We start from the raw sequence: 27630 nt of genomic DNA, 5'->3' as shown, positions 1-27630 counted from the left end.
ATGCACAACATTCATAATTCATTGTAAATACCATTTCTACCAATACATGGACAATTACTAACCAGCCTGTCTAGCACAAGTTTTTAACGTTCTGAGTTCAGCAAGCCAAGCAAAACATGCAATGCTTTATTTTACCTTTGCCTGCTTCCACAGCAGGTTGAGGGAAAATGGCTTTAAATGAAATAAAAGGATACTCAATAGAGTTTGAAATATTACATATGTACATAAAAATAACATGCAACACATTCTCTTCTGGAACAAGAACAAAGGAGAAGGTCAGCCAAACAATCAATTTTCCTCTTATTATTTATTAACATGGCAATCTTGGGCCCTTAATCAATGAACGTTTCTCCTGAGTTTTCTCCTAGGAGAAAAAAAATGTCTTTACACTTTGCAACTGATAAAATACAAGAAGAAATATCAAAATGTGAGCGTTTTCTTGGTTCCTGGTGCCTTAAAGGATATTTTATTAATACAGTGCGGAAATATCTCCTGCGAGAAAACTCAAGAGAAAAGTTAATTGAATATGGTCCTTGGACAGCAAACTATTGAGTATTCCGGAAATGCTTTTAAATATCCCAAATAATAGGAACTTGGATATTGGCTATTAATCTCCTAATTAGAGAACATTCAGTACTGTATAAGATGAATAACATATTATTTATTCACATATATAATACATGTCAGAAAATAGCATCATGGCTTTGTGTTTTATGTTAAATAACACGACAGGCAAACTTTTCCCCCTTCTACCACCTGCCCTAATTAAATGAAAGTAAAGGATAGCCTAACATCACTGCAAGAAGTGAGCACACTATACAATGCTTCCAGTATACAGAAGATATACAATACATTGGGACAAAAGAGAAGGGTCTATATCCAGGTACATACCCATCTTACCTTCATCCATAGCAGTTATCGCTTCTTGTGTACTTTGGAGTCCAGGTCCCACAGCCGTGTGAGCATTAAAGTAAAACTTGTACCTCGTGTTCTGGTTTAAATTTTTGAGAATATAACTAGATTCATTTGCTGGAATTATAATCTCAACTGGTGGGCTTAACTCATGTGTGGCATTTACTAAAATAGAAAAAAAAAATAGGGAAATTTATTGGATAAACTCCCCAGATATGGTTAATCTGCCATACATGTTTTGAACTATTTGATGTGCCAAAATATTGAAACATTTACCCCAATATGGACTACAACAGTGAGTGACTAATGCACAGCCAAAGCATCCGCTGTCAGGATTTTGGCCCCAAGGGTGAAGATGATAAGGGGTGGGTAATGGTTAGGTTTATCATTAAGGTTAGATGTTGGTAAGGCTTAGGCATTATATGGGATGGTTAGTATTAGGGGATAGAGTAGTGGGGGGGGGGGGGGTGGTCAGCTTTAGTTGACAATATTACTAAGTTAGGTTTAGGTTTCAAGGAGTGTTTAAACATTTACAATGTAGATTTAATGTTTTATTGTCTCTGTTCAATGGCAGTCTATTAACCTCCCCGGCGATATGATTATTTCCAGATTTTAGGGTCTAAAAGCGGTACAATTTTTTGGCACACTTTCAGACCCTAAAATGTGGAAATAATCATACCACAGAGAGATCTGAGGGCAGCCCCAGCACTTACATAACTGGGATCCAGCGCTGCAGTTCTCCCTCCATACTCTGGGTGGCTCTGTAACCCTATAGTGCAGGGGTCCCCAACCCCCAGGCCGCAGCCCACTGCCGGGCCGCCAGCTGCTCTGAGCTGGGCCGTCTGTCATCACAGTGCAGAGAGAAGTGTCATTGAAGTTTGCCGGAAGCTATAGAGAAGAGCCGTCTGCAGCCATTGTTACTGCTGCCACCTAGTGTCTGTTATTTGTAATGCAGCATGCTTTCTGTCTGTATGGACACCAGGTGGCAGCAGTGAGGATAACTGGGAGTTGTCTCTTGCCAGCCACAGAGTTCAGTCTGCATGGAGGTGAGCAGCTGATGCAGGAAGCTAGTCTGGGAAGAAGAATGGAAGGGTAAAAGTGAGTGTAGGGAAAAGGAAAGTGAAGTGAATGTGGGGAGGAGGAAAGTGAGTGTGGGGAGGAGGGATGTGTGAAGTGGGTGTGGGGAGGAGGGTAGAGAGGATGTGGGGTGGAGGGAAGGGTAAAAGTGAGGGGAGGCAGATGAGGGTAGGAAATGACTGTGCCAGTAGATAAGGAAGCTCAAGCAGTCCCCCTATTCACACCACCTGTCACACCAAATGCACCTTGTGCTGGTGGCTTATGCAGCAGCCCCAGTGCAGTGCGAAGACATCTTTGCCAAAGTGCTGAGGGTGATGAAGATAGTGGGTAGGTAGGGCTGGTATTGCCAGGATTTCTTTATGTAATCACCCTAACTGTAGAACAAGCCCTCAACTGCCCCACCACCCCCTGCGTGCAATACTACCCCCGTCTCCTGCATACGCTTGCATCCGCCCGGGCCTTGGAAAAATTGCCTGATGCTGAAGCGGTCCTTGGGCCAAAAAAGGTTGGGGACCACTGTTATAGTGAGATTGCCGGCTGAAGTCATGACGACGGGGGGTGGGGGGGTTGGTCAGAGTGTCAGGGAACGGGAAGAAGAATGGCTGCTGATGTCTGGATCCCTGGCGAGGTGAGTGAAAACATTGCTCTGCATTAACCTCACAGCGGGCACCATGAGTCTGGCTCGGGGTTAGCACTCCGAGCTGCGGATTTCAAACCTCGAGCCTGAATCGGGCTCGGGATTACCGCTAAGGAGGTTAAGTGTCACAGAGCTAAAATGTATGAACTATTGACCATTTTTATCTATCCCCTGCTCTCAAAATTTGTTCTCTGTCAGAAAAAGTTTTATATTTTGAAAGTTTTGAAATAGTTTTGAAAGTCATTGTTAACAATAGACTTGATATAATAACTGATATTTTAACATAATTAAAATATTAGAAGCAGATTTCTGAACTTACTTGACTGGTATTTTAGTGTATATTGCGTTAGGACCCCATTTGGGTGAACAGGTGGGCTCCACGTCAAAGTAAATGAATCAGGAGTTCTATGGTCAATATGTAAAACCGCCATACTGGGAACTGTGAAAAAAGAAATAGAGATTTTTAGATAATTGCTGAAAGCCTCACCAATGATTAGTACACATACTAATGTCTATTCCTGAAGCCACAGGTGCTTCTCTGAAATATTATAATCTGCATCAAAGCTAACAAATACATAATACAGCTTTTGTCTTCGTAATCATATTTCATACAATAGAGAAAAACTATTGCAAGCCCACAGAATATATGCACAATTTACCATCATTATAGCAGATATAACATTGTAATTCACTCTTTGTTATTCAAGTAGATCAAATAAATGTTCAGTTAAGCACCTTGACCCTCTATGATGGTATTTTATCTTGCAGGTATGGACTACAGTCCTTTGAGTGTATTCAAAATAATTAAAAGGGCCCTGCTACAGTGGGTTTTTAGAGGGGATACTTTTTATGTTGTTATATAGAAGGGATCAGAAGCAGATGCTGATTTTAACTGAAAATTCACTTTACCTAAACATATAAAATATATATTCCAATTAAGATAATAACAATTCAGGAAAATAATTATACAATTGAATAGGGAATACCTAACAGGCACAGCACAGCAGGAAATACAGGGAGGGTAAAATATCTCTATAAAATTATTTTAATTGGTAAAAGCCATTGCAGCTCACGACTGCTGTGCAACCGAGTAACAAAGACAGAACATTTGTGTCTTAATGGGTTGATGATCGATAATAACGAAAAATATGTATTTGTTATTTTTATGTATTTAGTATTATATTATTTTAGTATTATGTGATTTTGCTATAGGGCTTAGTCATTTATTTCTACACTCCTGTTTGTTTCAAGACAAGGGGTGAACTGTAGGGGCCATTCACACTTATCAGCATTTCATACATGCGATTTTCCCCCTGCATGAGGAAACCCTCAGGGTAGGAACACACTAGGGAGAATCGCATATGCGTTTTCCACTATGTGCAATGGAAAACGCATATGTGATTCTGCCTAGTGTGTTCCTATCCTCTCCCTTATCCCAGCGATTTCTGACCACATTTTTTTTGCATTTGCGATCTGTGTTTTTTCAGGTTCTTAGTCTTATTTTTTTTTTTTTCTTTTGCAGTTTCAAGCAAATTTACGGTGCATACCAATTAGGTTAATTTGCATGAAATTGCATATAATTAATTTCACATTTGCATCTGAATTTTCACATTTGCTATTGACTTGCATTGTATGTCCCGTACAGAAAAAAAGCAAATATGTTGGCCATTTGTTTCTGCAGAAAAGTTGCATGCAAAAATTTGCACGGCAACGTGAGTAAAATTTGATGCCATTGACTTGTATTAGATTTGCGGCGAATCTGCAAAAACACATACTGCATGCAAATTCAAGTATGTATGAAAGGTGCCTGATTCTGCAATTACTAGTTTTTTTATTTTGTTTAACAAACATTTACGCATAGTATTGCGATTTTTATCTGCAAAAGACCATATCGTGATTCTTCTCTGAATACTAAGGAATTTCATTAACATGATAACACATCTCATCAACTGACGCAAAGTCTGACTTTTCTGCATTCCCATTGACTTCCATTAAATCACAAATCGCACATTAGTAATTAGTACTTTTGCCTATTTTGACTGCAGAGAAATAGACATACAGATTTGCAAAGTGCAAATGAAAATACATTAGATGTGCAGTGATTGCAATTTTGGAGAATCACAAATCACATGCAATTTTGAATAAGTGTGAATGCCTGCCTTAATATTTGATAAGATATTAGATAATATGAGATGATTACATGTATACAATTTCATCAGTTATTACTGAATGCATTACCTCCTTCTGGGGTCTCAAAGTACTTGTCCTTGCTTGGAGGTCCTTCCCCTTTGCCATTGACAACTCTCACATTGAGGAAATAGTTGGTGTTTGGTAGTAATCCAGGAAGCATACCATGTGTCCTGTTTCCAGCAAATGTCAACATCCATTTCTCAATGTGCCTCCTATTTCTATTTGTTCGGTTTAGTGCTTTCCAATAATCAACCTGCAATTTACCAAAAGGGTGGCAGGAAAAACAGAAACATGCATTTAATATCTACACAAAGGGGCAGAGAAAATAAAGCTTGCATGACACATGGGATGACTTAGAAGTTCTAGAGTTCAGCTAAGCATGAGAGCCCTATCATACGCAGATGTATGTATTTTATTATTTTAGAAAGTAAAGCATGACATATTTGTAATTTTCTTTGAACCAGAATCTCGCTTCTCTATGTTGTACAGAGTAGAGGCTTGCACTGATCCGCAGAATCGAACCCACTGCCTGCTACCCTCCCCCAACCTGTTTTTTGAGTCTGATACCCACACCCGACATGACAACCTCCATACCCACTACACGCTTTTACAATTTTCTCCAAAAACACAAAATGTCAAGTCTCATCGGATAGCTGTAAAGTGAATGAAACATTTGTATATACAACTCAAAGAAGTTTTGTTTTACTTTTATTTAAAATAATAAAAGTAACAGTCCTGTTCAGACAAATAGCAGAAGAGAACACCTACATCCCGTCCCCTTCTGCTTTAGGGCGTACAGAACACAATTAAAGTGGCATGAGCACTATAGAAATAAATAAATAAAACAAACCTCTGGGACATCTGTAAATGGTGTGGGTGCTTGGAGAAAAGCGGGTGGGTGGATTAAAGCATTAATTAACTTCATCAGGGGCTGCTCCCTAGTTCCCCATCTAAATGCACAGCTCCATCTCCTGAGGGTGCAAATCCAGGCTGCAGCGGTGGAAGTCTCGTCTTGGCAGGCGCACACTGGGAGAAGTAGTTCAATATCTCCCATTAACCACCTGAGCGGTCTGGACGAGCTCAGCTCGTCCAACACCGCCGGAGGTCGCCGCTCAGGCCCTGCTGGGCCGATTTTTATCAAATAAAGTGCAGCACACGCAGCCGGCACTTTGCCAGCCGCGTGTGCTGCCTGATCGCCGCCGCTCTGCGGCGATTCGCCGCGAGCAGCGGCGAAAGAGGGCCCCCCTAGCCGCCTGAGCCCTGCGCAGCCGGAACAAAAAGTTCCGGCCAGCGCTAAGGGCTGGATCGGAGGCGGCTGACGTCAGGACGTCGGCTGACGTCGATGACGTCACTCCGCTCGTCGCTATGGCGACGATATAAGCAAAACAAGGAAGGCCGCTCATTGCGGCCTTCCTTGTTTATTATGGGCGCCGGAGGCGATCGGAAGATCGCCTCCGGAGCGCCCTCTAGTGGGCTTTCATGCAGCCAACTTTCAGTTGGCTGCATGAAATAGTTTTTTTTTTATTTAAAAAAAACCCTCCCGCAGCCACCCTGGCGATTTAATCAGAACGCCAGGGTGGTTAATGAACTACATCTCTTGGCATGCATTGAGGAAGCCAGGGCAACACTTTCCCCGCAGCCGCTATGGGCTGCAATACTTTCAGAAAAAAGTCCAGGTTCATATAAACAATTTTTATACACAATGTTGATTGGCTAATTTTACCATTTCCACACAGTATGATGACTAATAGATTTTGAATACTTTAAACAGTTTAGTAGGTAAGCGCTCATACTACATGGAAGAATTGGCTAATCAAGATTGAGTGCGAATGTGTGTATCTTTCCAATTCTTTCCAGCTTAGAGAACATGCCCGGAACATTCTATAGCTCTTATCTAATCAAATATCGCCAGTCACAAACAGAGAGGTAGAGCTTTTTTTTTACTATCCCTCTTCTTCTAACGGCGCATGTCATAGTATAACTAAAAGAGTTGTATGAAAAACACATCTTCAATCTCACACTGGCATGTTCCCACTTATATGCTCTAGTAAAGGGGATGGGGGGGGGGGCTCTCAGCTTGAGAGCAGGAAGGAGTCTGCTGGCATTAAGCAGCAGCAAACAAGGCACCAATTAATGAGATGCTAATGTTATGCAGCCGGAAACTGAGACAATCAAATAAACTTCCTTTCCATTTTGATTGGCCCAATTCCAAGCTGCATATAATTTTATTACAGGTCAGAATAATTTCCATCTAATTAACCCTCTGTAGTGAGCTAGTACAAGTTACGCTAACATTACACCTTCAACTGCAGGTAGTTGAAAAAATAATACCTACCCGGTATCCCTGCAGGTGACCCCTGACTGTCGTTAAAGGGACGGAATCCCACTGTACTCTTACCAAGGTGGCATTAATGACTTCTACTTCAACATTACCAGGTGCAACCATGGGTACTAAAAACAGAAACAAATATGTTGAACCTTGACTTTTTAACTGTATATTTTTTATATTCAAGACATCTACTTCACAGACTTACAATCTTCTCCAGAATGTCCAACAACAATAGAAGGCTCTGGTGCATATCCACGGTCATTTAATGCTTGGACCTTAATTTCATAAGGGACAAAGGTAGGTGTGCCTGACACAATGTACTTGGAAACATTCGCAACAGTGATAGAAGTCCACTCCTCATCAACATCTTTCTGCCGCCAGCTGACTTTGTACTGAAGACCAGGCCCATTTGAGTCAAATCCTCTTAAGGGCTAAATGCAAAATTAACAAAATTAATGTATTCGTTAATTCAACAACAACAAAAAAAATGCTAAAATTACTCATTCTTAAAGTTCCTGATTACCTTGTGTATACAAACAAATAGAGGTAACATAATTAAACAGGCAGGCTAGCAGCTGCATGGTTGAAACTCATAAATATGAACATAAATATAACCTGGTGATCCAATGTTGTCAGTTACATGTTTTTGAATCTGGCATGCTACTGACTATACCTACCTCTGCTTGTTGATCAGGTAGCTGAATCTATCCTACTTTTGATTCTCCCTCTGCCTGCTGGTCCAGGACTGCCTGCTAGTCATTGGGCTTGATTGAGAAAAGGGTGCTAAGTGTTAGCACGCCAGTGAAAAGCCACTTTGCATGTGCTAACATGCTTTGCATGTGCTAACTAGGGTGCTAAGTAGTTAGCACATGCAAACTACTTAGCACCGTAGTTAGCACATGTAAACCACTTAGCACCCTAGTTTTTAGAAAAAAAATCAGTGTTTATTCAACAAAGAAAAGGAACATATGACAGAATATGCAGTGTAGCAGTGCGCCTCCTAACTTTTCCAACAGTCTGTAAACAAAGTATATAGCTTTAGCATCAATTATCACTGTGGAAGATGAGAGGTATTGTTAACAATAATATAATGATCGTCACATGATATTTAGAGCTCAGATTGAATTTAAATTTCCAAATATTCTATCTTTTACAAGATCATAATTAGCAAGACCAGTGGTATCTAACCATGGAGCTTAGCACCCTAGTTAGCACAGTGCTAAGTAGTAGTTTGCATGTGCTAACTACGGTGCTACGTTTGCATGTGCTAACTATGGTGCTAAGTAGTTTGTATGTGCTAACTACTTAGCACTCTAGTTAGCACACCCAAAGCCTTTAGGTGTGCTAACTGGGTTAGCACCGTTTACTGAATCGAGCCCATTATCTTGCTTACTGCCCATCAGCTTAAAGGGGCACTACAGCGAAAAACTGTAAAATTGAAAATATGTGCAAACATATACAAATAAAAAGTACATTTTTTCCAGAGTAAAAATGAGCCATAAATTACTTTTCTCCTATAATGCTGTCACTTACAGTAGGCAGTAGAAATCTGACAGAAGTGACAGGTTTTGGAATTGTCCATCTCTTCATAGTGGATTGTCAGCAAGGCTTTTATTCTTTGTAAAGATATTCCCGAAAAAGGATTTAAACAATGATGCTGGACAGCTTCCCTGCTCCCTACACAGTTTTTTGGCAGTTGGACAGATCAACTGCCATTCACTAAGTGCTTTTGAAAATAAATATATCCCTGAGAATTGCTGATCACATCCTCAGGACACCTCTTCATCTACTGCTGACTTCAATTGGACTATGCTACAACTGCCACTTTTGCCATTCCTGGTCTGTGGATCTTTCTGCCCACTGTCAGGGTTCCTGGTCTGGTAACCGCAAATAAGTATGCCATTACTTTTGGAGTCTCCCCAACAAGATGTAAAATAAGCTTGCCCTATAGTACCAGAGTGATGATAATAGTAATATGTTTAATATACACTTGAATTGGAAGGAACAAAAATGAATTGCTCTGCATACATTGAGAAGTGTTCTGTAAAATTTTGGAGCTACAAAGATGATTTTGCTACATAGATTTATTGATGCTTGGTTTTAAACTAATTTACAGAGGGTCTATATATGAAAGGGTTTGTGTTGATTTTACTTGATCTGGATTAATTGAATAATGAAAAGTGTTTTTTTTTACTGTCTTAACCCCCTTGGCGGTATGAAAAATACTGGCAGGGAGCAGCGCAGCAGTTTTTTTTTGATATTTTTTTTTTTTAAATCATGTAGCGAGCCTACATCCCCCCAGCCCCGCCGATCGCCTCCGGCGATAGGCGATCAGGAAATCCCGTTCAAAGGAGGGCTTCCCCCGTCGCCATGGCGACGGGGCGGGATGACGTCACCGACGTCAGGACGTCATTGGGAGACTCGATCCACCCCTTGTCGCTGCCTGGCACTGATTGGCCAGGCAGCGCAGGGGTCTGGGGGGGGGGGGGGGGGCGCGCACCGCAACGGATAGCGGTGATCGGGGTGCTGGCGCAGCTAGCAAAGTGCTAGCTGCGTCCAGCAAAAAAAAAATTATGAAAATCGGCCCAGCAGGGCCTGAGCGGCACCCTCCGGCGGCTTACCCCGTGTCACACACAGGGTTACCGGTAAGGAGGTTAAATTAATGCAAATTATTTATGTATGAAATGGTTTTGATATTTTAGGTTTATACTAGTAAACCCAAGCCCGTTTAAAAATGGGCTCTAGGTCTTTTTTGTTTTTGCCACCGCCACCAGTGCGCATGTGCGCGCCCGCACACGCCCACCTTGCCCCCTGGTCCCGTCCAGCTGTCCGTGTCCGTTACTGCGCATATGCGCAGTAGGCAAATAACAGGGACACAGGGACAAATGCTGGACGCAGCAACACAGGGGTTTTATAGTATAGGATATATGATATTTAATGGTTGTATATTTTTTATGTTCTAAGTAATTAAGCTCATTTTGTGGATAATTTTAATTAAGGATGTGATTGTAGTGTACTTATTACAAATTAATATATTCACCAATATTGGTACCGTTAATGGATACCATGCAGACACTGGCTTAATATTCTGAAGCTAGGGACCTACACTTCAAAAAACAGTGTGGCTTATGTGGTTACTATAAATACAGGCCACTAGTATACACGCAAATCAGAAGACACTACATATCCCAGAAGGCAATACGGCTAGCTGAGGCTGCAGGGATTACAATCATGTGCATTTGAATTAGTAATGGGTATCCAGTCTTCAATAACTGAGGGATGCAGTGTCCCGACTTGGCAATCATGACACACTAGTAAGTAGGAATACCATTTAATGCCCTAACAGGTCACTCTCCAACACTACTGACGATGCTGGAAGGGATAAACAGGTCGGATTGGAGAGTAAGTATTAACAATTACACTACTTGTGTGAAATGGGTTCGCATTGTTAGTGACTCACCTATTTTTTTTTTTCCTTGAGGCTTAAATAAACCTTCAATGAATACTGTGAATTACAGAGTTTTCGCCTTCTCTGTCTTTACTGCGGTGGTGGCCCCTTGTGAGCCTGTCCCTACACTGGGTGATTACAGATATCGGAGAGTTGGGCTCATAGAGGTTTTAGCCTGCCCTATCCGGAAGACAGAGTAGATTATTTGGTCTATAGATGGAAACCCGGATGCGCTGAGGCTATCTGTAGTACTTCTGTATACAATTGGTAATGATTGTAACATCTGGCAGCTTGACTCATTTCCTTGGCTACCATTTCTTTTAAATTTCACTTCAAGTGGATGTGGCGCCTGTTTAACAATTGTACTAGCTATATCAGTACTTGAAATAAACTCCTGTAAATATTGAAATAATGAAAAATTAACACTGGGTTTTATAAACTCCCAAATATCAAATATAGACAATAACCATTATTTATTGCTTAGTGAGTAGTTATGTGACTGTCCAGTCTCTCCAGGAAGTGGAAGGAAATTATTAGTGGCAGCACACTAAAATGCTCCATGTAGCTTATGACCCTGGAAAAGTGGCAATACATTCCTCTTATCACTAACCTGTGTTGCCTTTCAGTAGCAAGGTGTATTTTCTGTAAGCATAATGATGTTCATGGTATGACTGGCTGGTAGGAGAATTGCGGGATTTTTGTGCCCAGAGCTGAACTATAATCTGTTATTTATGCCTTACACTGACTGTGACACCCAACTTTGAACCCTGAATCACTCCTGCAGCTCTTCATCACAGTGCTTTAGACTTGATAGGAAAAATGTTGAAAAAGAAAGATGGTCAGACTTACTTTCCAGGTGATTACTAGATTATCGGACTCTGTGCCAATCCCTTTAACAACAGCTGGATTTACATCAGGCTCTGAAACCACAAAGAAGCATTCATTTTTCATTTTAGAAGGATAATATGTTATAATGAATGGTACACCGATAAACTGTTCTGTTATTGACTGTAAACTTGTATCTGATCTTATTTTTTAAAGATCATTTTACTGTTTGGTAATTTACAAAAAAAAGGAATCATTACCTGAAGGTTACCAACAAAACAACCACAAGCATTTACTAAGTAGGAGATGTGTTGATAAATATCAGTGAGATATCTGCGGTGTCTAGAAACCCATGGAAACATATCCGTCAGGGTCAGGACATCTATAGATTCATACTTTGATTTGTAAACGGCAAGTTTTTAATCTCTACTCTTCTCCCTAAAACACTTAGGGGCTGTAAAGGCACAGTCACAAATAAACAAAATCTAAATCATGGATTTACTAAAGAAAAAAGATACTCTGGGTACACACAAAGAGCCATGTCAGCTATAACTAAGCAGTGTGTGCTGTTCAATGGAAAGGAGAAGAGGGACGACCAACAGCAAATGAGCGAGCGGTGATCAGCAGCACAGGAGACAAAAACATTGCATTTGTTATAATTTATCAATTTCAACATGGCAGATCACGAAATGATGCAATGAGTCAGCCAGGACAGCCTAATTATCCTGACTGAGTTTCCTCTAGAGTGTACAGGCTGCCATATTTTTTTCCTTTTAAACAATGCAAATGATTGCAGGCTGTCCTGCTGACCTCTACCTCTAATCCTGTTAGGCATGGATCCAGAACAAGCATGTAGATCACACGTTTCTGATTGGATTTGCTGCATGCTTGTTTCAGGTGTGTGTTTCAGGCACTACTGACGCTTGGAAGATCATCAAGACTGCCAGGGAACTGGCATTTTTTTTTAAAGGAAATAAATATGTCAGATTCCATATGACTATCGCTTCAGGTGTCCTTTAAGACTTTGTGGGTCTGAGATCTAATTTCAAAAACGATCAAATTTGTTTTAAAAAGTGAGAAAGTTTAACTCCCCTCTTGCAAATTGAGAAACAATCTTCCCAATATCACATATTTACATTGCAAATAAAGTGAACTTCTGTCCAAAATGACACAGTGCCCACTAGAGGTATACTTACAGCTTTCATACCTTTTTTGTACAGTTGGCTTTGAAAGTTAAATATGTAGAAAGCTCACAGGCTCAAATGTATTATGTATTTATAGCTATAACTATGTCCCTAACCACACATCTTGTCATACATCAGCTTCTGCACTGGAGCAGATCCTGGTTTATAGGTGGGCCAGAGTGGCCACCTACCATAAAAGAATGCACTGCCATCCCATCTGGATGGAACAATGTGTTGAAGTTGGAGAGAAGAGGTGTAGCCTTGCAGGCAGTAGCCACACCCATGACACCCCATGACTATAGCTTAGCCTCTGCTCCAACGCAGAAGTGGATGTATGGTAGGGACATAGCTGTGGTCACTGCCTGAAATCCTATACCAATAAATAAAAGCCAAAAAATAAATATGTAACCTTTCTAAAGACTTGTTTATCAAAACTCAGTAGACCAGGTGGTGAGGGAGCTTATAATGCTAAGCATGTATCCTTATTCCTTTCCTTGAGAAAGTGCCTCTCTGTGGCCCTGAAACATTAGACTTGTGCTTTCTATATAAAGACATACAAATAGTTGATTCCTTAGATTGGTGAGTATTCTGTCCATCCTCTACCTCACACTGAATACTTGTTAGTGGGATAAATGATTCTTTCATGCAACTTTGCAGATACTGAATGTTGAATTTTACAAACCTGCTTCACTTGTCATGTAACGTTCTGAAGGCTGACTTGGGTCACTTCGGCCAATTTCATTAACTGCAATGACTCTGAAGGAGTAGTTAACATAAGGAGAAAGGGTCAGCGTGGCTGTGGTCTGTGTACCTCCAACTTTGGTCAGAAAGTGCCATATTCCTGGTTCATGCATTGCATCTTCATATTCAATTATAAATTCTGAAAAGGAAAAAAAATAATAGGCTCACTTGCAGACATTAAGTTCAAATCTAAATAGTGTACAAAAGTGTATGGAAGTAGCTGGATCACAGTCAGCAAGTCACACATACAGTCATTTACTGAGCACAGGATGACAACACTATTATATGACATTAACCTACCAGTAATAGGGCTGTTATTGTCATCGCCTGGCACCCATGTGAGTTGCACACTCCTTTTAAGACGATCAGTCAATTCTAAGTCAGAAGGTGCGTTCGGCCGGTCTGAAAGTCAAATACTCCATTATATAGAGTAAACAGAGGGAATCTTGGAGCAACTGAGAGAGATTAACAACAATGCCAGAAAAGAACAAATATCTGAAGCATATCTACTAAGTCATGTGGAGCTAAAGAGTAGCATGATCACATGCAGCTGAACGTTACATTGTAGAGGACAGCAGTGGCAGGCCAAAGATGCATAATGGCAGCAGATAAAAAAAGATGATGCTTTCACCGACATTATAAAAACAGCCAAAGGTAAAAAGAACAAAAATCACAGCTTCACAGCTTTAATTTACATGGGCGCTGCACTGTTTTAAAATAAGTTTTAACAAGTAGTATTTTTTATGGCATATTTTTTGTTACTGTAACGATTTTTGTATGCATGCTTTTGGTTTAAATATTTGTTATTAAGACATTTACTGTAAAATACAAAATTGAGTAACTAATGCTAACAGTAGAGTACTGTAGTATAAAAGTAGTTGCTCCACATGTTTGTTGGTGCTTGTGTACACTGTCAAATGCAGTTCTGGAGCATGCTGGGAATGTAAAACAGTTTGAATTCTGAATGGGATCTTTGCCCAAACCTGTGTGTTCAATTTTGTTTGACATTTTGTTATATTCTTATAAATGCAGCCTGTCTTATTTTTGTTTATTTCAAATGGTTTGCTGATCGCATTTAACTGAACTGGATTGAACTTTATTCTATGGCTGTGATTTAATGCTAGTTAAATGTTACCCAAAACTCTACCATCCATATACACAAGCACTGTGTTTAATTTTACCATAAATGTTTGCGTTTAACCTCCAATTTTAAAATTTCTAGGGACTCTGGTGTTGAGGGCTTTTTGCTCAGAGAAGGCTTAGGTATGGCTCTTTTGTCACAACTCTCCGGATGTCCACATTCTTCTTGACAGGAACTAGTAAATGACCATTTAGCAGTAGGAAATGGCTTTACAATGAATAAGACAGTATGGCAGTCATAACCTCCAACGGGGACATATTAGCACCAGAGTCACCTAGGAGACCAATGGTTGATTCATCTTGTCTAATTAACAACAGGGCTACAAATCTTCAAATAAGGGCTACAAAAATAATACAATGTATAGAGTTTGGCTGAACTCTGGCCACAGATCATTTTAGAACATAACTGATTCTGAAAACCTGGTCTGAATTTATTAAAAGTCTCCTGTGCATTAAGCAATTGTTTGCAAATCTTCCTTGGTCTGTGATGACACTCCCACAGCTGTTCAAGCCATCCTGAAGTGGCCTGAAAAAAGGCTTAGATATTTCCCTAAGAAGAGGGAAGGCTATAGATCCCCTAGAGCTTTCCTGGTCCACTCTCTCTCCACATTCCTCCGCTGTCCCCGATTCAAAATGACCATATTTTGACTCCTTGGAGGGCTTTAGAAGCACTCTTGTTCCAGAGTGCTTCTGAAGAGGGGCACATCCATACTGTGCAAGCACCAAGGCTGCCCGAAGAGTGCCAAAGATGTATTCAAACTGCAGGTCGGAGGGAGGGCTGGGAAGGTTCTATGGCACAGGTGTCGAACTCCAGTCCTTGAGTGCCATATCCATGCATGCATGGATATGGACCAAAAATGGAGAAATGTGTTCGACTTGATGAACCACATATTTCTTGATTCGGACCCAGCAATTAATCTCTGCTGTGCCAAAAACGTGTGAGGACCTTGGCCCTTGAGGGCTGGAGTTCTACATCCCACCTTTATGGGATCCGGAGCCTTCCTACTTCTTAGGTGAGTATCTAAGTTTTTTTTTCTTGCTTCTGGGTTACTTTAAATAACTATCCCATCAGCAATCCTGGCTTTGGCCCAAAATGGTTCAGCCTAGGATTACAAGCTCTTGCCACCTAAAAGTAGATATTTTTTTCATAATGCCAGGTAGGGTTTGCAGGATTACTTTTATTGTCCAATGATCAGCAACTCAGGAAAACTTAGTGAGTAAGGACCGTAATAACAGGGCCCATGAATACATAAAAAAAGAAACCACTAGTGTTATAATACATCACTTCTAACAAGCACAATGTACAACACAAGTACAACAACACACTTATACTCTAAATATTCCTGCCATATCCAGCAGCTAAAAGATATATGTGTATAAATTAACCATTTCACTACATCACAGGCCATGCAAAAATAATGCTCATCATTACACAAGAAAAAAAAATAAGTGTAATTAAAGGGGAAGCTTCAATGTCATTAAAAACAGAACATTTCCGTGTATTACCAAAAGCGGCTCCATTTACTAATTACAGATTTGAATCTGTTAGACACAAAATAATTAAGAAAGAAGCATCTACCAGTTTTTAGGCTGGCGTAAAGCATTAAGACTTAATTACATGCCGTCTGGATTCATTTCTTTCCTAATTTTGGGATATTAGGAAGCAATGCGTTTATGTACATGTAGTAAAAACATACTGCACTTGGGCTTAGGGTCCAGCAATGTATCCTCTATACAATTTGTTGCCGGCATCTACTAGTGCACAAAAGTATACTGCAACATGTATCAACAAGTACATTTCCCCTTTAAACTATGCATTTCAAATAAATGATAAGAATAAGTGCCATGCAGAATATAAAAAAAACGCATATAGTGACATGGTGAAGATATATGTTATGTTTAATGTAGAAACATATACAAGGGAGGGGGTGTCAGTTTACCGTGCTTTACAGGAGGAGGTAGAGTAGCTTCTGCAAAGGATATTAACATAGTATTAGTAACATCCAATGCCCTTACTGCAAATGCCATGCTGACCAATGTAACTATTTGCAGATAAAGAGGATCTGTAAAAATAAAAAACATCCCCTGGGTGGTACTTACCTCGGGAGGGGGAGGCCACTGGATCCTAATATGGCTTCCCCCTATCCTCCTCCGTCCCTCGGTTCCAGCACTGGCAGTCCCGAACACCAGAGAGGTAACTAATTATATACCTACCCCGATCCAGCGCTGACACAGTAACAGCTTTCCGATCAGGCCCAAATAGCCAAGCCCGATCTGGTCCGCCTTACTGTGCAGGTGCAGACGACTCACACCTGCGCAGTACAGCGGACCCGATCGGGCTAGGCTATTTCTGCCTGAGCCCAATCGGAAAGCCGCTACTGCGCCATATTGCAGTAGGTAAATATTGCATATATGTGATATTGCACCTACCAGCTGTAATTTCGGGGGAGCCAGCACTGGGACCGAGGGGCAGAGGCCGACAGGGGAAGCCTCATTAGGCTTCAGAGGCCTCCCTCTTCCTAGGTAAGTATTTTTCTTACAAAATCCTCTTTAAGTTAATTTGAAAGATCTATTTACGTAGACACAGTGTATCTCACTGTATGCACCAATGTGGAAATGTGCATTCATGCCACCACAGTACGAGGCAGGAAGCTGCATCTGCAGAGCAGAACCTATAAGCCTGGGCTCATATATAGCAATACATCAGAAATGGCTGTTGCCACAGCAACCATTTTGTGTCACTCTCCTAGAGAGATCTAGAAAATTAAAGCACATTCCTGATTGGTTGCTGCGAGCCACAGCTATCCCCCTCTCTCCTCAACACACATACAAGGCAAATTACTGTAATCCATCAACTGTAACTCACATTCACCAACTTGACCTGGGAAAGAGAGACCTGAAAACTGACCTTGCGACTGAAACAGGTAAAGTAAATATGTTTATTGTGAAAGACCAAAATACATATTATAGGACTCATGTTACGACAGTTGTGATGGGTGGAAAATACAGAAAAAGTGAATAGTCAAAATCAGTAATTTTCTTTATGACATAGATTGCAGATTTCCCAAGAACCTTCACAAGGGTCTCCTATACATAACATTCTATGAGCAAGACACTTTAGCTATGGCTTAAAGAGGACCTGACCTCCAAGCAAACAGTATATTCACAGGTGACATACATACACATGACATTTCCAACCTGTCAGGCAATCAGTAGTGGTGTTCAGCCAGCCTTCTGGTTTACATATTTTTTCCATAGAGCCTAATCGGATGCTAACTTTTTTCTGCTCTAGCCTTGCAGTCTCTTGCTTCATTTGTCTGCTGAATGGATAACCAGTGAGCTGTGTGATGGTACTGGCCTATGGTCTAAAGCACAGTACACACCTGCATCATTTCAGATAGCTTTGGTCGCACATTGGTCAGCTATCCACAATATGAGGAAGAAGAACTGGAAGGAGCTGCAGTGGTAAATAATAGTGTTTTCCAGTGGGGTCATACACCAAAGGTCATTCTGGTGATGTTGTGGAACATTTGTGCTCACACTAGAAAAGTGCCCAAACTGATGATGATACAGATAAAAACAACACCTGATAATGGTAAAAACAACTGCCAATAGGTTTATTTCAAAGTGTGAGTTAAAGCATAAAAATTAAAAGAAACTAAAGATAAGAGAAAGAAAGTTTGCATGTATAATACATTGGCCCACTGAAGTAAAGTAAATGGACCCTGAGCATCTTGTCAACTCAATACTGAGTTGTGTTAAGTATTATTTTTGGCAAAAAGTAAAATTGATTTACATCAGTTAATATTTTTATTATACAGTCAATTTTTTATGTTTTGGAACACTTGCACCCCCAACAAGCTCAGAGAACCAAATCAACAGTCACCAGAGTATGAGGCCTTGTGGGTTGCATAAAAGGCCTAAAAGTCTTCTATGTAAGCTGTGTTCTACAAGAGGACCTGTCTGTGCAGCAAGGAAACTCAGCCCTATAGTAATGATTGTAAAACATTAAGCAGATAATATTTTTTTACTTCATAAACCTCCCTGGCAGTACTATTTCTGGAACCAGGAAAAAAATTTGCGGCAGCCCTTCATCTAACTCACCTCCCTGGGATCCAGCGCTGCAGTTTTCCCTCCCTCCTCCAGGAGGCGCTGTACCTCTGTAGTTAGATCGTCATCTGTCATCATGACAACAAACAGTGATCTCACCAGAGGGATCCAAAGCTTCTGAGGACCAGAAGAATTGCTGCCAGTGCCTGGATACTGGGGAGGCGAGTTGAAATGCCTGCTGCTCTTCAGGCTCTGCATAGATCTCTGGGCGGCTATCCTGAGTCAGGCTCCGAATTACCGCTCCTGGGTTCTTTTTTCCACCCCGAGCCTGACTCAGGACTACCCCCAGAGAGGTTAATGATGATCGATCAGGTGCATAGCAAGAAGCCCCAGTGCAATTTTACACTGTAAGTCAATTACCTTATAAATAATAATTACCGTTATACGGAGCACCAAAACCTGCCAATAACAGCTGCAGTGTCATAGAGAATTTAAGCTGGGTGAGGGGAACAGTTTGCTAATGATTACCACTATTCAATGCACATTTAGGAGTGATCATTACCAGCACCAATGAAAAGATAATATAGCAGTTGAAGGGCCGCTCTGGTCCAGGGAAACCAATGTGGTCACAGCCTCTGCATCCCATATTAATATGCTACTGCGAATGATCGTTTTGCAGAATGAAAGTTGTAAATGTGTAGGAGGCATAATAAGGTCAAGAATCAACAAGGATAAAATGGGAAAAAGTTCAGTCAGTTTCCCAGCTGTGCAGTGGGCAGACCCAGAAGTAGACTGGAGTCTTGTCAAGACTGGCTGAAAACTACTACTAACCTTCTGCCAGGCAAAATTGCTCACTGCATGTGTGTGCTTCACAAGCCAATGCTTGCTATACAGTTTATACTGGATTTGCCTATAATTTTGCCTTTTGCTTGCTGACTGCTTAAGCTGACACAGAGGCTTTACCCAGTGCTACCAACTAGTTTTTGGATACACCAGCCGTGCTTAATCTATTCCATACAGTGTACTGGACTGAAGTCATTGCCATATAGCATTACTTGTTGTTAAAAGGAACTGACACAGTGAGGTTTGCTGAGTACATCTATCTAGGCAGTGGTTTATTAATTTTTCGCAAAGACCAGTGTCAGACCACACTATTGCCTTAATGCAGCCACCTCTGGAACCTACACGTGATCTATGTGTCCAAATACATTGAGGAGCTTACTTGCGGCTGGAGGCTGAGGCCACATGACACTTAATACTGCTCACATCTCTGCAATTTTGGAGACGAAGCCTAGTGCAACATTGAATGGAATTTCATATAAATTCTTTTTTGATGAATATGTTTGGCTGCGCAACCTCAGAGATAGCCATGGGCACATGAGCTTTTTTGTGGGCTTTTTAGGAGATTTATGAGGGTTATCTGGGTTCAGTGGAGGGAGGGGTTGCTGACATGTGATTTTATATTTATATCTAATTGCAAGTGTCAAATAAAGTTTTGTATTTTTATACTTACCAGATTTGCATTCAGACAGGTCATACCCCTCCTATACTCTAGCTCAAAAGGTTTGTGTATATATATATATATATATATATATATATATATATATATATTACTAGGCAGTTAGGCCTGTTTCTAAGGCAGGTGCTAGAAACAGCGACCACCATGTGCATCCACCCATGCACCAATGTGCGCCAGAACGTCGGCACTTTTGTCAGTACGCATAGCAATGGCCTCAGCTATGCGCCTGTGCACTTGGTGCCTAACATGGAAAAAGCCTATGGACGCAGGTTTCAGGGCTTTTATCAGGTAAGATACATAGTAAAAGGCATATACTTGCTACAAAGTAGACCTGTCCCATCTGGTCTTTCCTGCATATCTTCCCTCCTTTGTCTTATTTGCTTAGGTTGCCGCAGACCATTCTGTTAAACCCCAGATTTAGAAATCTTCCCATGCAGTACTAGAAATAGCATTAAATGTTTGCTCTATAACTATTTTCCTTATAAAATGTATTTATAACCCTTACTGTATTTGATTGAGCAGAATATTCACAATGCACACATCAGGATTTGGCACAAGTAGTTTTGGTTCCAATGCCACATGTCAGCTTAGCAGTTAGGGATCACCTTTAAAGATTGCAACTCAGTTTTTATTAACAGTTTTGGTGTTTATCCACTCTTCCAACACCTATCCCTACCCCCATCCCCCTTTGTTCACCTGTCCCTAGCCCCACACTCTCTTTATTCACCTATCCCTAACATCATCCCCTTTGTTCATCTATCCCTACACTCCCCCCTGGAAGGCTATGCATCCCTTGCTGCAGCTCCAGTGTCCCAGGTTCCCCTTCATTGCAGATGCCGACCTCGCCAGGTCGGCATCTACTGCGCCTGCGTGAAGGCACGGCCGTGCTGCTCACGGTCACGTGGCCTCGAGCATTCTGCGCAGGTGCAGAACTACTGCACAGGCGCAGAACTACTGCGCTGGCACAGACCTACTGCACCTGCGCAGAATGCTCCCGGGCACAAGAGCGAGATTGCAAGTGGGGTGGCGGTGAACCTTCCTTGCTGATGTGTTATCTTTCCCCTAATGAAAATATCCTTTTTTGTTGACTAACTTCAATAAACTTAATCCAAGTACTTAAGCTAATCCCTATATCCTAATTCTAACCCTCTAGACAGATGACTACCCCTAACTGATACTCACCTTTAATCATATTCATCCATGCTTTTGGTTTCTGCTCCGGTGCCCAATCGCTGGACCTCCGGCTGATATCCTTTCAAGCTTTAGACAGCACAGCCGAAGTTATTTCAGCATCAGCACCAGGAGTCAAAACCACCAGCACACAGCCAAAACAGGTGGTTTAGACAAGCATGGGAACCAGCTGCTCCATAAAACAGGGTGGTAATAGCAAACTGAAGAATGTTATAATACAAACAGTATAAATACTGACAAAGCATATCAAGTACACTGCCCTAAATTTATACAGCTACACAAAAACAAAAACGCTAGCTGCGTCTTACCAACAACAGTGAGCACAGCACTGGCTGAGGCGCTGTCCAAGGTAGTGTTGGCTACACAAGTGTAAGTGCCTTTGTCCTTGTCTGTTACATTTTTGATAGTCAGACGCTCTTTCTCAACTATGAATCTGAAAAGGAAACGTTTGTTATGGATTCATTGGTGTAATCAGCATGCATACAAGAATTACACCTTACTTGATAAAAGATCGTAGCTTGCCTAATAATCACATAATTGTTTCCTGTTTTGGTAATAAAATACACGCTGTGTTTATAAAAGTATTTGAATAAAGATTGCGTGCAATAAGACTTGTACAACATCATACTCATAGCAACTAATAATACTTCCTTTTATGGTAGCTATAAGGAATAGTAGTGAACATAGGTTGCTAGAGATTAAATACCATATGAACTAATACCTTATTAGATAAATATAAATTATAGGATATGTGATTCATAATTAATGGGAGGTGACAATGTACTGTGCTTTTATACTTTAAGAAAAGTAAAAAATCCCAACAATCTTTATGTGGTAACGTGTTATTACAAAATGATTAACCGGTAATATTTACATATGATCAGCTTGGAAGAGTTTGGAATAAGAGCTATAATTCCTCAGCCTTTAGCCATTTTTCCAATACATTTCTTAAAGTAAACTTTAAGTGTGAGGAATATGGTGGCTGACATGTTTATTTTCAATAAAACAATGCACATTGGCTGGCTGTCCTGCTGCAAATCCTCTACCTCTAATACGTGTTTAGCTATAGACCCTGGAAAAACATGCAGATCACGTTTCTGATAAGATTAGCTGCATGCTTGTTTTAGGTGTGTGATTCAAATACTACTGCAGCCAAAGATGCAACCATAGATCCATGGGCATTTATGGGCTCTAGAAGATATTATGGAAAAGATAATGCTAGAACATTTTATTGGCAGTGAAGATGGGAGACTTGTGTGACATTCCTAAAAGAGCTTAATATATGCAGTAGGTACAGTACTGTAAAATATGGCAAGGTTGTCTGGTATCAAGAAAATGATTTATTAAGAAGAAATGTAGAAGCCTATCCTGGACTTTTGTTTTAGTTCTTTTGACCCAATATCTGACATGACATTACCGTGGTATTGCAGAATTCAAGAAAAATATCATCAGTACCTTTCATCTATAGGCAGGTCACTGTTGTCTTTTAGCCATAACAGTTCTGCTGCTAAAGAAGGATCATGCTTAACTTTGCATTCAAAGGAGGCACTGCCATATCTCTGGATAACCTTGTATTCTGGTTGAGAGATAATCATTGTTGGATCTAAAAAGCAAAACAGAATAAATTATACGCTTGTATTCCTAAACCTATCCTTAGGCTCCAAATTGATTAGTCTCATCAGTGAACACCTTATTGCTAGATATAAGATAACTGGGCAGGGCCAACTGATGAACAAAAGAAAAATCTATTGCTGACCAGTTACTAACCTGCCAATAATTACTACTTCTGGGCATGTTTATGCTTTCTATAATCTGCAGTATCAAGGTAAAACTTCAAGCTCAACTCCAGGCACAAATCTACATGTATTTAATTTGACAGCTTGCCAAAGATTACTTTTATGTGTCTTTTGTGAGATATCTGCAGTTAAAAACCTAATTATATAAGTCTGGTCAAGTACTGTAATACTAAACTGCAGAGAACATCTGCTCATCTACACATTCCACCCACCCAACACCCTTACCAATCCTGCCACTGGTGATCCCCCTATATAATGCAGATGTGGAGCTTGCTGAAGACAGAGGTCAACAGCTATCTCTCATGTGTTCCCAGCTGCCTGCATAAACATGCCAGCATAGAAAAAAAGAGTGGAATCCAGGACCAGGCTGGAGTGCTTCAACAGCAGAGAGAAGACACTGTGGCAGTGCGAGAACACGGGAAAATTCTAATGCTTCAGAAAATTCAAGAAATTCTGCAGTTTAGTATTACAGGGACCACCAATTGTAGTGGGATCAGCAAAGGCAGTGGGGCTGCAGATGCAGGACCCCCAGTAGTGGAAAAATAACTGAGGAAGGGAGTAAGGGAATTATAGGGGGATTATTTCATATCCAATTTGCATTGTCCAAAATATAAACTAAGATTTGATATAGCAGACCATTTTCAGCCATAATATTTCTGTCTATACTGCAATATATATATATATATATATATATATATATATATATATATATATATATATATATATATATATATATATATATATGTATATATATATATATATATATATATATATATATATGTATATGTATATGTATATATATATATGTATATATATATATATATGTATATGTATATGTATATATATGTATATATATATATATATATATATATATATATATATACATATATATATACATATATATATACATATATATATACATGTATATATACATGTATATATATATATATATATATATATATATATATATATATATATATATATATATATATATATATATATTCTAGGTGAGATTGTTATGGGCGTCTAAACACACACGCACACATACATACACTATTAAATTGCTATAAAAATCTTTACAGAAATGGGCAAATTTAAAGTTCGCATGAGTAAAAATGGAAAATAAAAGTGTGGACTGCATGAAATCTCATATTGCATCAATTGAAATTTCCATATTTCATCTATTGAAAATGTGTGAAGCCTCCACCACCTGCCAGGCCCCACAGTCTCCCTCATCTAAAATGTGCTCCCCTCCAGGCCATGCAAAGTGTTGTCAGTGGTGTGTTTTGCTCACCCATCCACTGGCATGCTCCACCGAGATTTTCAAGCAAGATCCTGATGGAAATTAATCAAAATTACAACAGGGCAGCCATGTTTCGGTATTGATCACCGGCATATTCAACCACTATAATCAAATCTGCCAGGGAAAATCAACAAGCATATGGGCACCTTTACATATGATTTCCCTGCACTCATTGACTCTACTGCTAAATCTCTTAGATTGCAAGATGCAGGCTGGCCCAAGGCAGAGGTGAGAGAGGCTCCAGCCTCAGGGCGCTGTGTAGGAGGGGGCGCAAAACTTACTCAGCTATCATTCCCCTGTTGTGTTTGAAGCAGAGAGAAATAAGAAAAGGGGATACATGGCAGTGACTGCAAGCCAGATAAAGATTAAGGTGTACAGGGTTGTGGGCTCCGGGGTGCCTCTTAGTCTGATAGCAATCAGTGTGTGACGGCTGGGGTGGGAGGGATGGAGGGCGCACTTTGGTGTCCCAGCCTTGGGTACTGGAGGACCTTGTCCCAGCTCTGGTAAGATGGAAAGGGGAGGGATCTCTCTCCTAATGCATCTCAGAAATGCTGTGTAAGGTGTGTACAAATCATCCACTTTTATGTCCAATTCTACAGCTGACCTGTTCAATGATATATTGCCGGTTTCCCCTTGTTGTTTATGCACTTGTATATATACCGTGTACTGTCTATTTTACATGCCACAAAAAATGCTGATGCTATATAAATAATGAATAATAATAGTAATTATTATAAATATTGAAATAAATGAATATGCCAAGTTACAAATACATTAGAAATGGATCAGAGAGTTACCATATTTAATTACATATACTATTCATTACCTTTGATTTCAAGATCCATAATTTTTTCATCTGTTCCTAAATCATTTCTTGCTACACATGTGTATGTCCCACTGCTGTCTTTCTGTGCAACTGGCACTTCGAGGGTCCCATTTTCATGGAAAACGTATCCATTGCCATGCAGAACACTACCCTGCTTGCCTTTAAACCTGTGAGAAAACATATTAAAAAAATCAAGACAATAAAATGATGAACTCAACAAAGCAAACCTGCTACAACTGTCATGCAAATGAGTATGTAATACAAAATCTTGAATTGCAGCTAAAACATCCAAAATGATCTGTCTACTACGTATCAGAAAATGAACTGTTTATTTTTTTTTTCTTTACTAAGCAACCCTTACAATACAGTACATTATCATTCTTTGTTATATAAAAAAAAATCACAAAGCAGTGATGATCTTAAATTGCTATGAAAATAATTACAAAAGTGGGAAAATTGTAAGTTAGCATGAGTGAAAATGAAAAAAAAAAGTGTGAGCCGCTATATTTTTGAGCTGCAAACATACTCAACTGATTTAATTAACAGAACAGAAAAATGCATACTTAACATTTGCATAATGAAATCTGCTAGTAACAACTAAAGGTGCTAATGACAGGAAAATCCCTGTTACTCGGTGACCACCATCCGCAATGTGTTGGAATCCACTCAATATTACTATAATGCCTTAATTTATTTTTCGTCTGTATTTTTATTGTCTGCGTAGTATGATTTGGCCTATGCTATATCCGAATGAAAGGAACCCTTTCACTTTTAGACACATTTGTCTTCTGCCAAAACTGGCCTTGGCACTTAACATTACATTAGCCTTTTTTAAACGTCCCTGCCAGGAGGAGCCCTACCTTAAAAATATGGATGCAAGTTAACCCCTGCATAAAAATGTATCTCCGTTAACTGCAACCAATAAGATTATAGATTACAGTATATGTTACCCTACTATTCAGCAATCACTACCGCAAAATGACAAATACAGCAAATGTGTCCTCCTCAAATACGTAAGAACACCCAAAATAGCAAATCTGCCCTAGGGATTATTTGGTAGTGGCATTATGATTTCAAAATGCAAGAGCAATTTTAAGTTATTTCTGTATATTTTTTATATGCATAGAAAAATCAATACAATTAAACAAAATGATCTTACCATTCTATACGAGGAATAGGTGACCCAAAAAATGGGCAGTCTAAAAAAGCTGGTTTATTAGCAATTACTCGTGAAACATTCTGAGACGAAAGGATCCGTGGCTTCACAGCTGAAATATTAAGCACATTTAGCCAATTAAATGTGGAATAAATTAAGGAAAACTTCTCTATCAGTATATAATGACTTAACTTACCAAGAACATTTACAAATGCATTTGCCAGCTGATAGCCATATATATTAGAGGCATTGCACTGGTACACTGCACTGGCTCTTCGTTGTACCTTGGAAAACATTATGGTATCTCCTTCTACTCTTCTGCTTTGGTCATGAGGAGCCACTGCAAAACATCACATAGTCTCTATACTGTAATACATTCAAAGTAATATTAATAAAGCAATCAATACCCAGCAATGCAGGCATCTTCTCAGAACCATAAGAAACTGCTGAATTGAAACTGAACTGAAGAACTGAAAATTCAGCAGTGTCCAAGCCCCTTTTCATTTGCATTAGGAGGAGATGTAGATTGGTATTACCAGAAGGCATAGGATTTCTATGCATGAACAAGGGTCCTCGACATGGGGGATGATCAGCGAAGGGGAGGTTAAGGTAAATTAAACCTTTCTTCCATATAGCAAAACTCCATTACCCATATGAAGGACAAGGGCTCATCCCCACCTCTCTGCCCAGGAGGAGATATGGGTAACTACCCTCAATGTTCCCTGTTGGTCCACTGAAATGACCAATAAGAATCCTCAGCAGGAAAGTTTCTCAATGGTCAATTCAATGGACCTACATGAAACCCCAGTGAGTTATTCAACTATACTTTTGCCTGGGTTTCCTTTTTGTTCAGTATTGCAGAGATGTGCAGATGGAAGAGCGCCTCTGCAAAAAAAGCATCACTCAATTTGCCATAGAGACTCCTCATTTGTCCACTAGTCTGACCAATGTTTATTATATAAGGGCCAACCATATGGGCTGGGACTTTTCAGGTTGTGGAACCCCAGCTGGTTAGAGAGGATTACAGCATGGGAAGTTGTTCTTCATTAAAGTGTTCCACAGGGTAAGGGGTAAAAAAGAAAGACTGGATATATTTGAGTCCTTTATTAAAGGGGAACTTCCACATTGCACCTTAAGTTACTCCCAAAGCCCACCTCAACTTTTTCCAGGTACAGAGGCAGAGATGACCTCTTTGTCCTTGATATGGACAATGGTATACTGCAGGGTGGGGGAAGATTTCTGCCTATCTTGTAGATAACACCCATGTGAAGAACCAATGTGATCTACTGTTGTTTAGGTGGTGGAC

At 40.1% G+C, this 27630-nt stretch overlaps 1 protein-coding gene across 28 annotated transcripts in view; it reads right to left on the bottom strand.

The window, feature by feature from the left end:
* Positions 1-27630, bottom strand: part of NRCAM (neuronal cell adhesion molecule) — a 276104-nt gene that overhangs the window by 27240 nt on the left and 221234 nt on the right. For 7 of the 28 annotated variants that reach the window (XM_068276521.1, XM_068276532.1, XM_068276528.1 and 4 more), the window contains 15 exons: positions 26521-26664; positions 26328-26436; positions 25169-25335; positions 22699-22846; positions 21552-21676; positions 16424-16453; positions 13644-13745; positions 13285-13482; positions 11443-11513; positions 7351-7576; positions 7152-7267; positions 4865-5069; positions 2946-3065; positions 892-1077; positions 136-171 (listed from right to left, as the gene is read on the bottom strand). In XM_068276521.1, the coding sequence (XP_068132622.1) occupies positions 136-171; positions 892-1077; positions 2946-3065; positions 4865-5069; positions 7152-7267; positions 7351-7576; positions 11443-11513; positions 13285-13482; positions 13644-13745; positions 16424-16453; positions 21552-21676; positions 22699-22846; positions 25169-25335; positions 26328-26436; positions 26521-26664 (1983 nt within the window). The remainder of the gene's footprint in view (positions 1-135; positions 172-891; positions 1078-2945; positions 3066-4864; positions 5070-7151; positions 7268-7350; positions 7577-11442; positions 11514-13284; positions 13483-13643; positions 13746-16423; positions 16454-21551; positions 21677-22698; positions 22847-25168; positions 25336-26327; positions 26437-26520; positions 26665-27630) is intronic. The other 21 variants (XM_068276529.1, XM_068276534.1, XM_068276537.1 and 18 more) reach the window with 6 other exon arrangements.

The sequence above is a fragment of the Hyperolius riggenbachi genome, chromosome 3 (genome assembly GCF_040937935.1).
Source record: "Hyperolius riggenbachi isolate aHypRig1 chromosome 3, aHypRig1.pri, whole genome shotgun sequence".
Classification (NCBI taxonomy): Eukaryota; Metazoa; Chordata; class Amphibia; order Anura; family Hyperoliidae; genus Hyperolius; species Hyperolius riggenbachi.
This window is presented reverse-complemented; position numbering and strand designations above follow the sequence as displayed.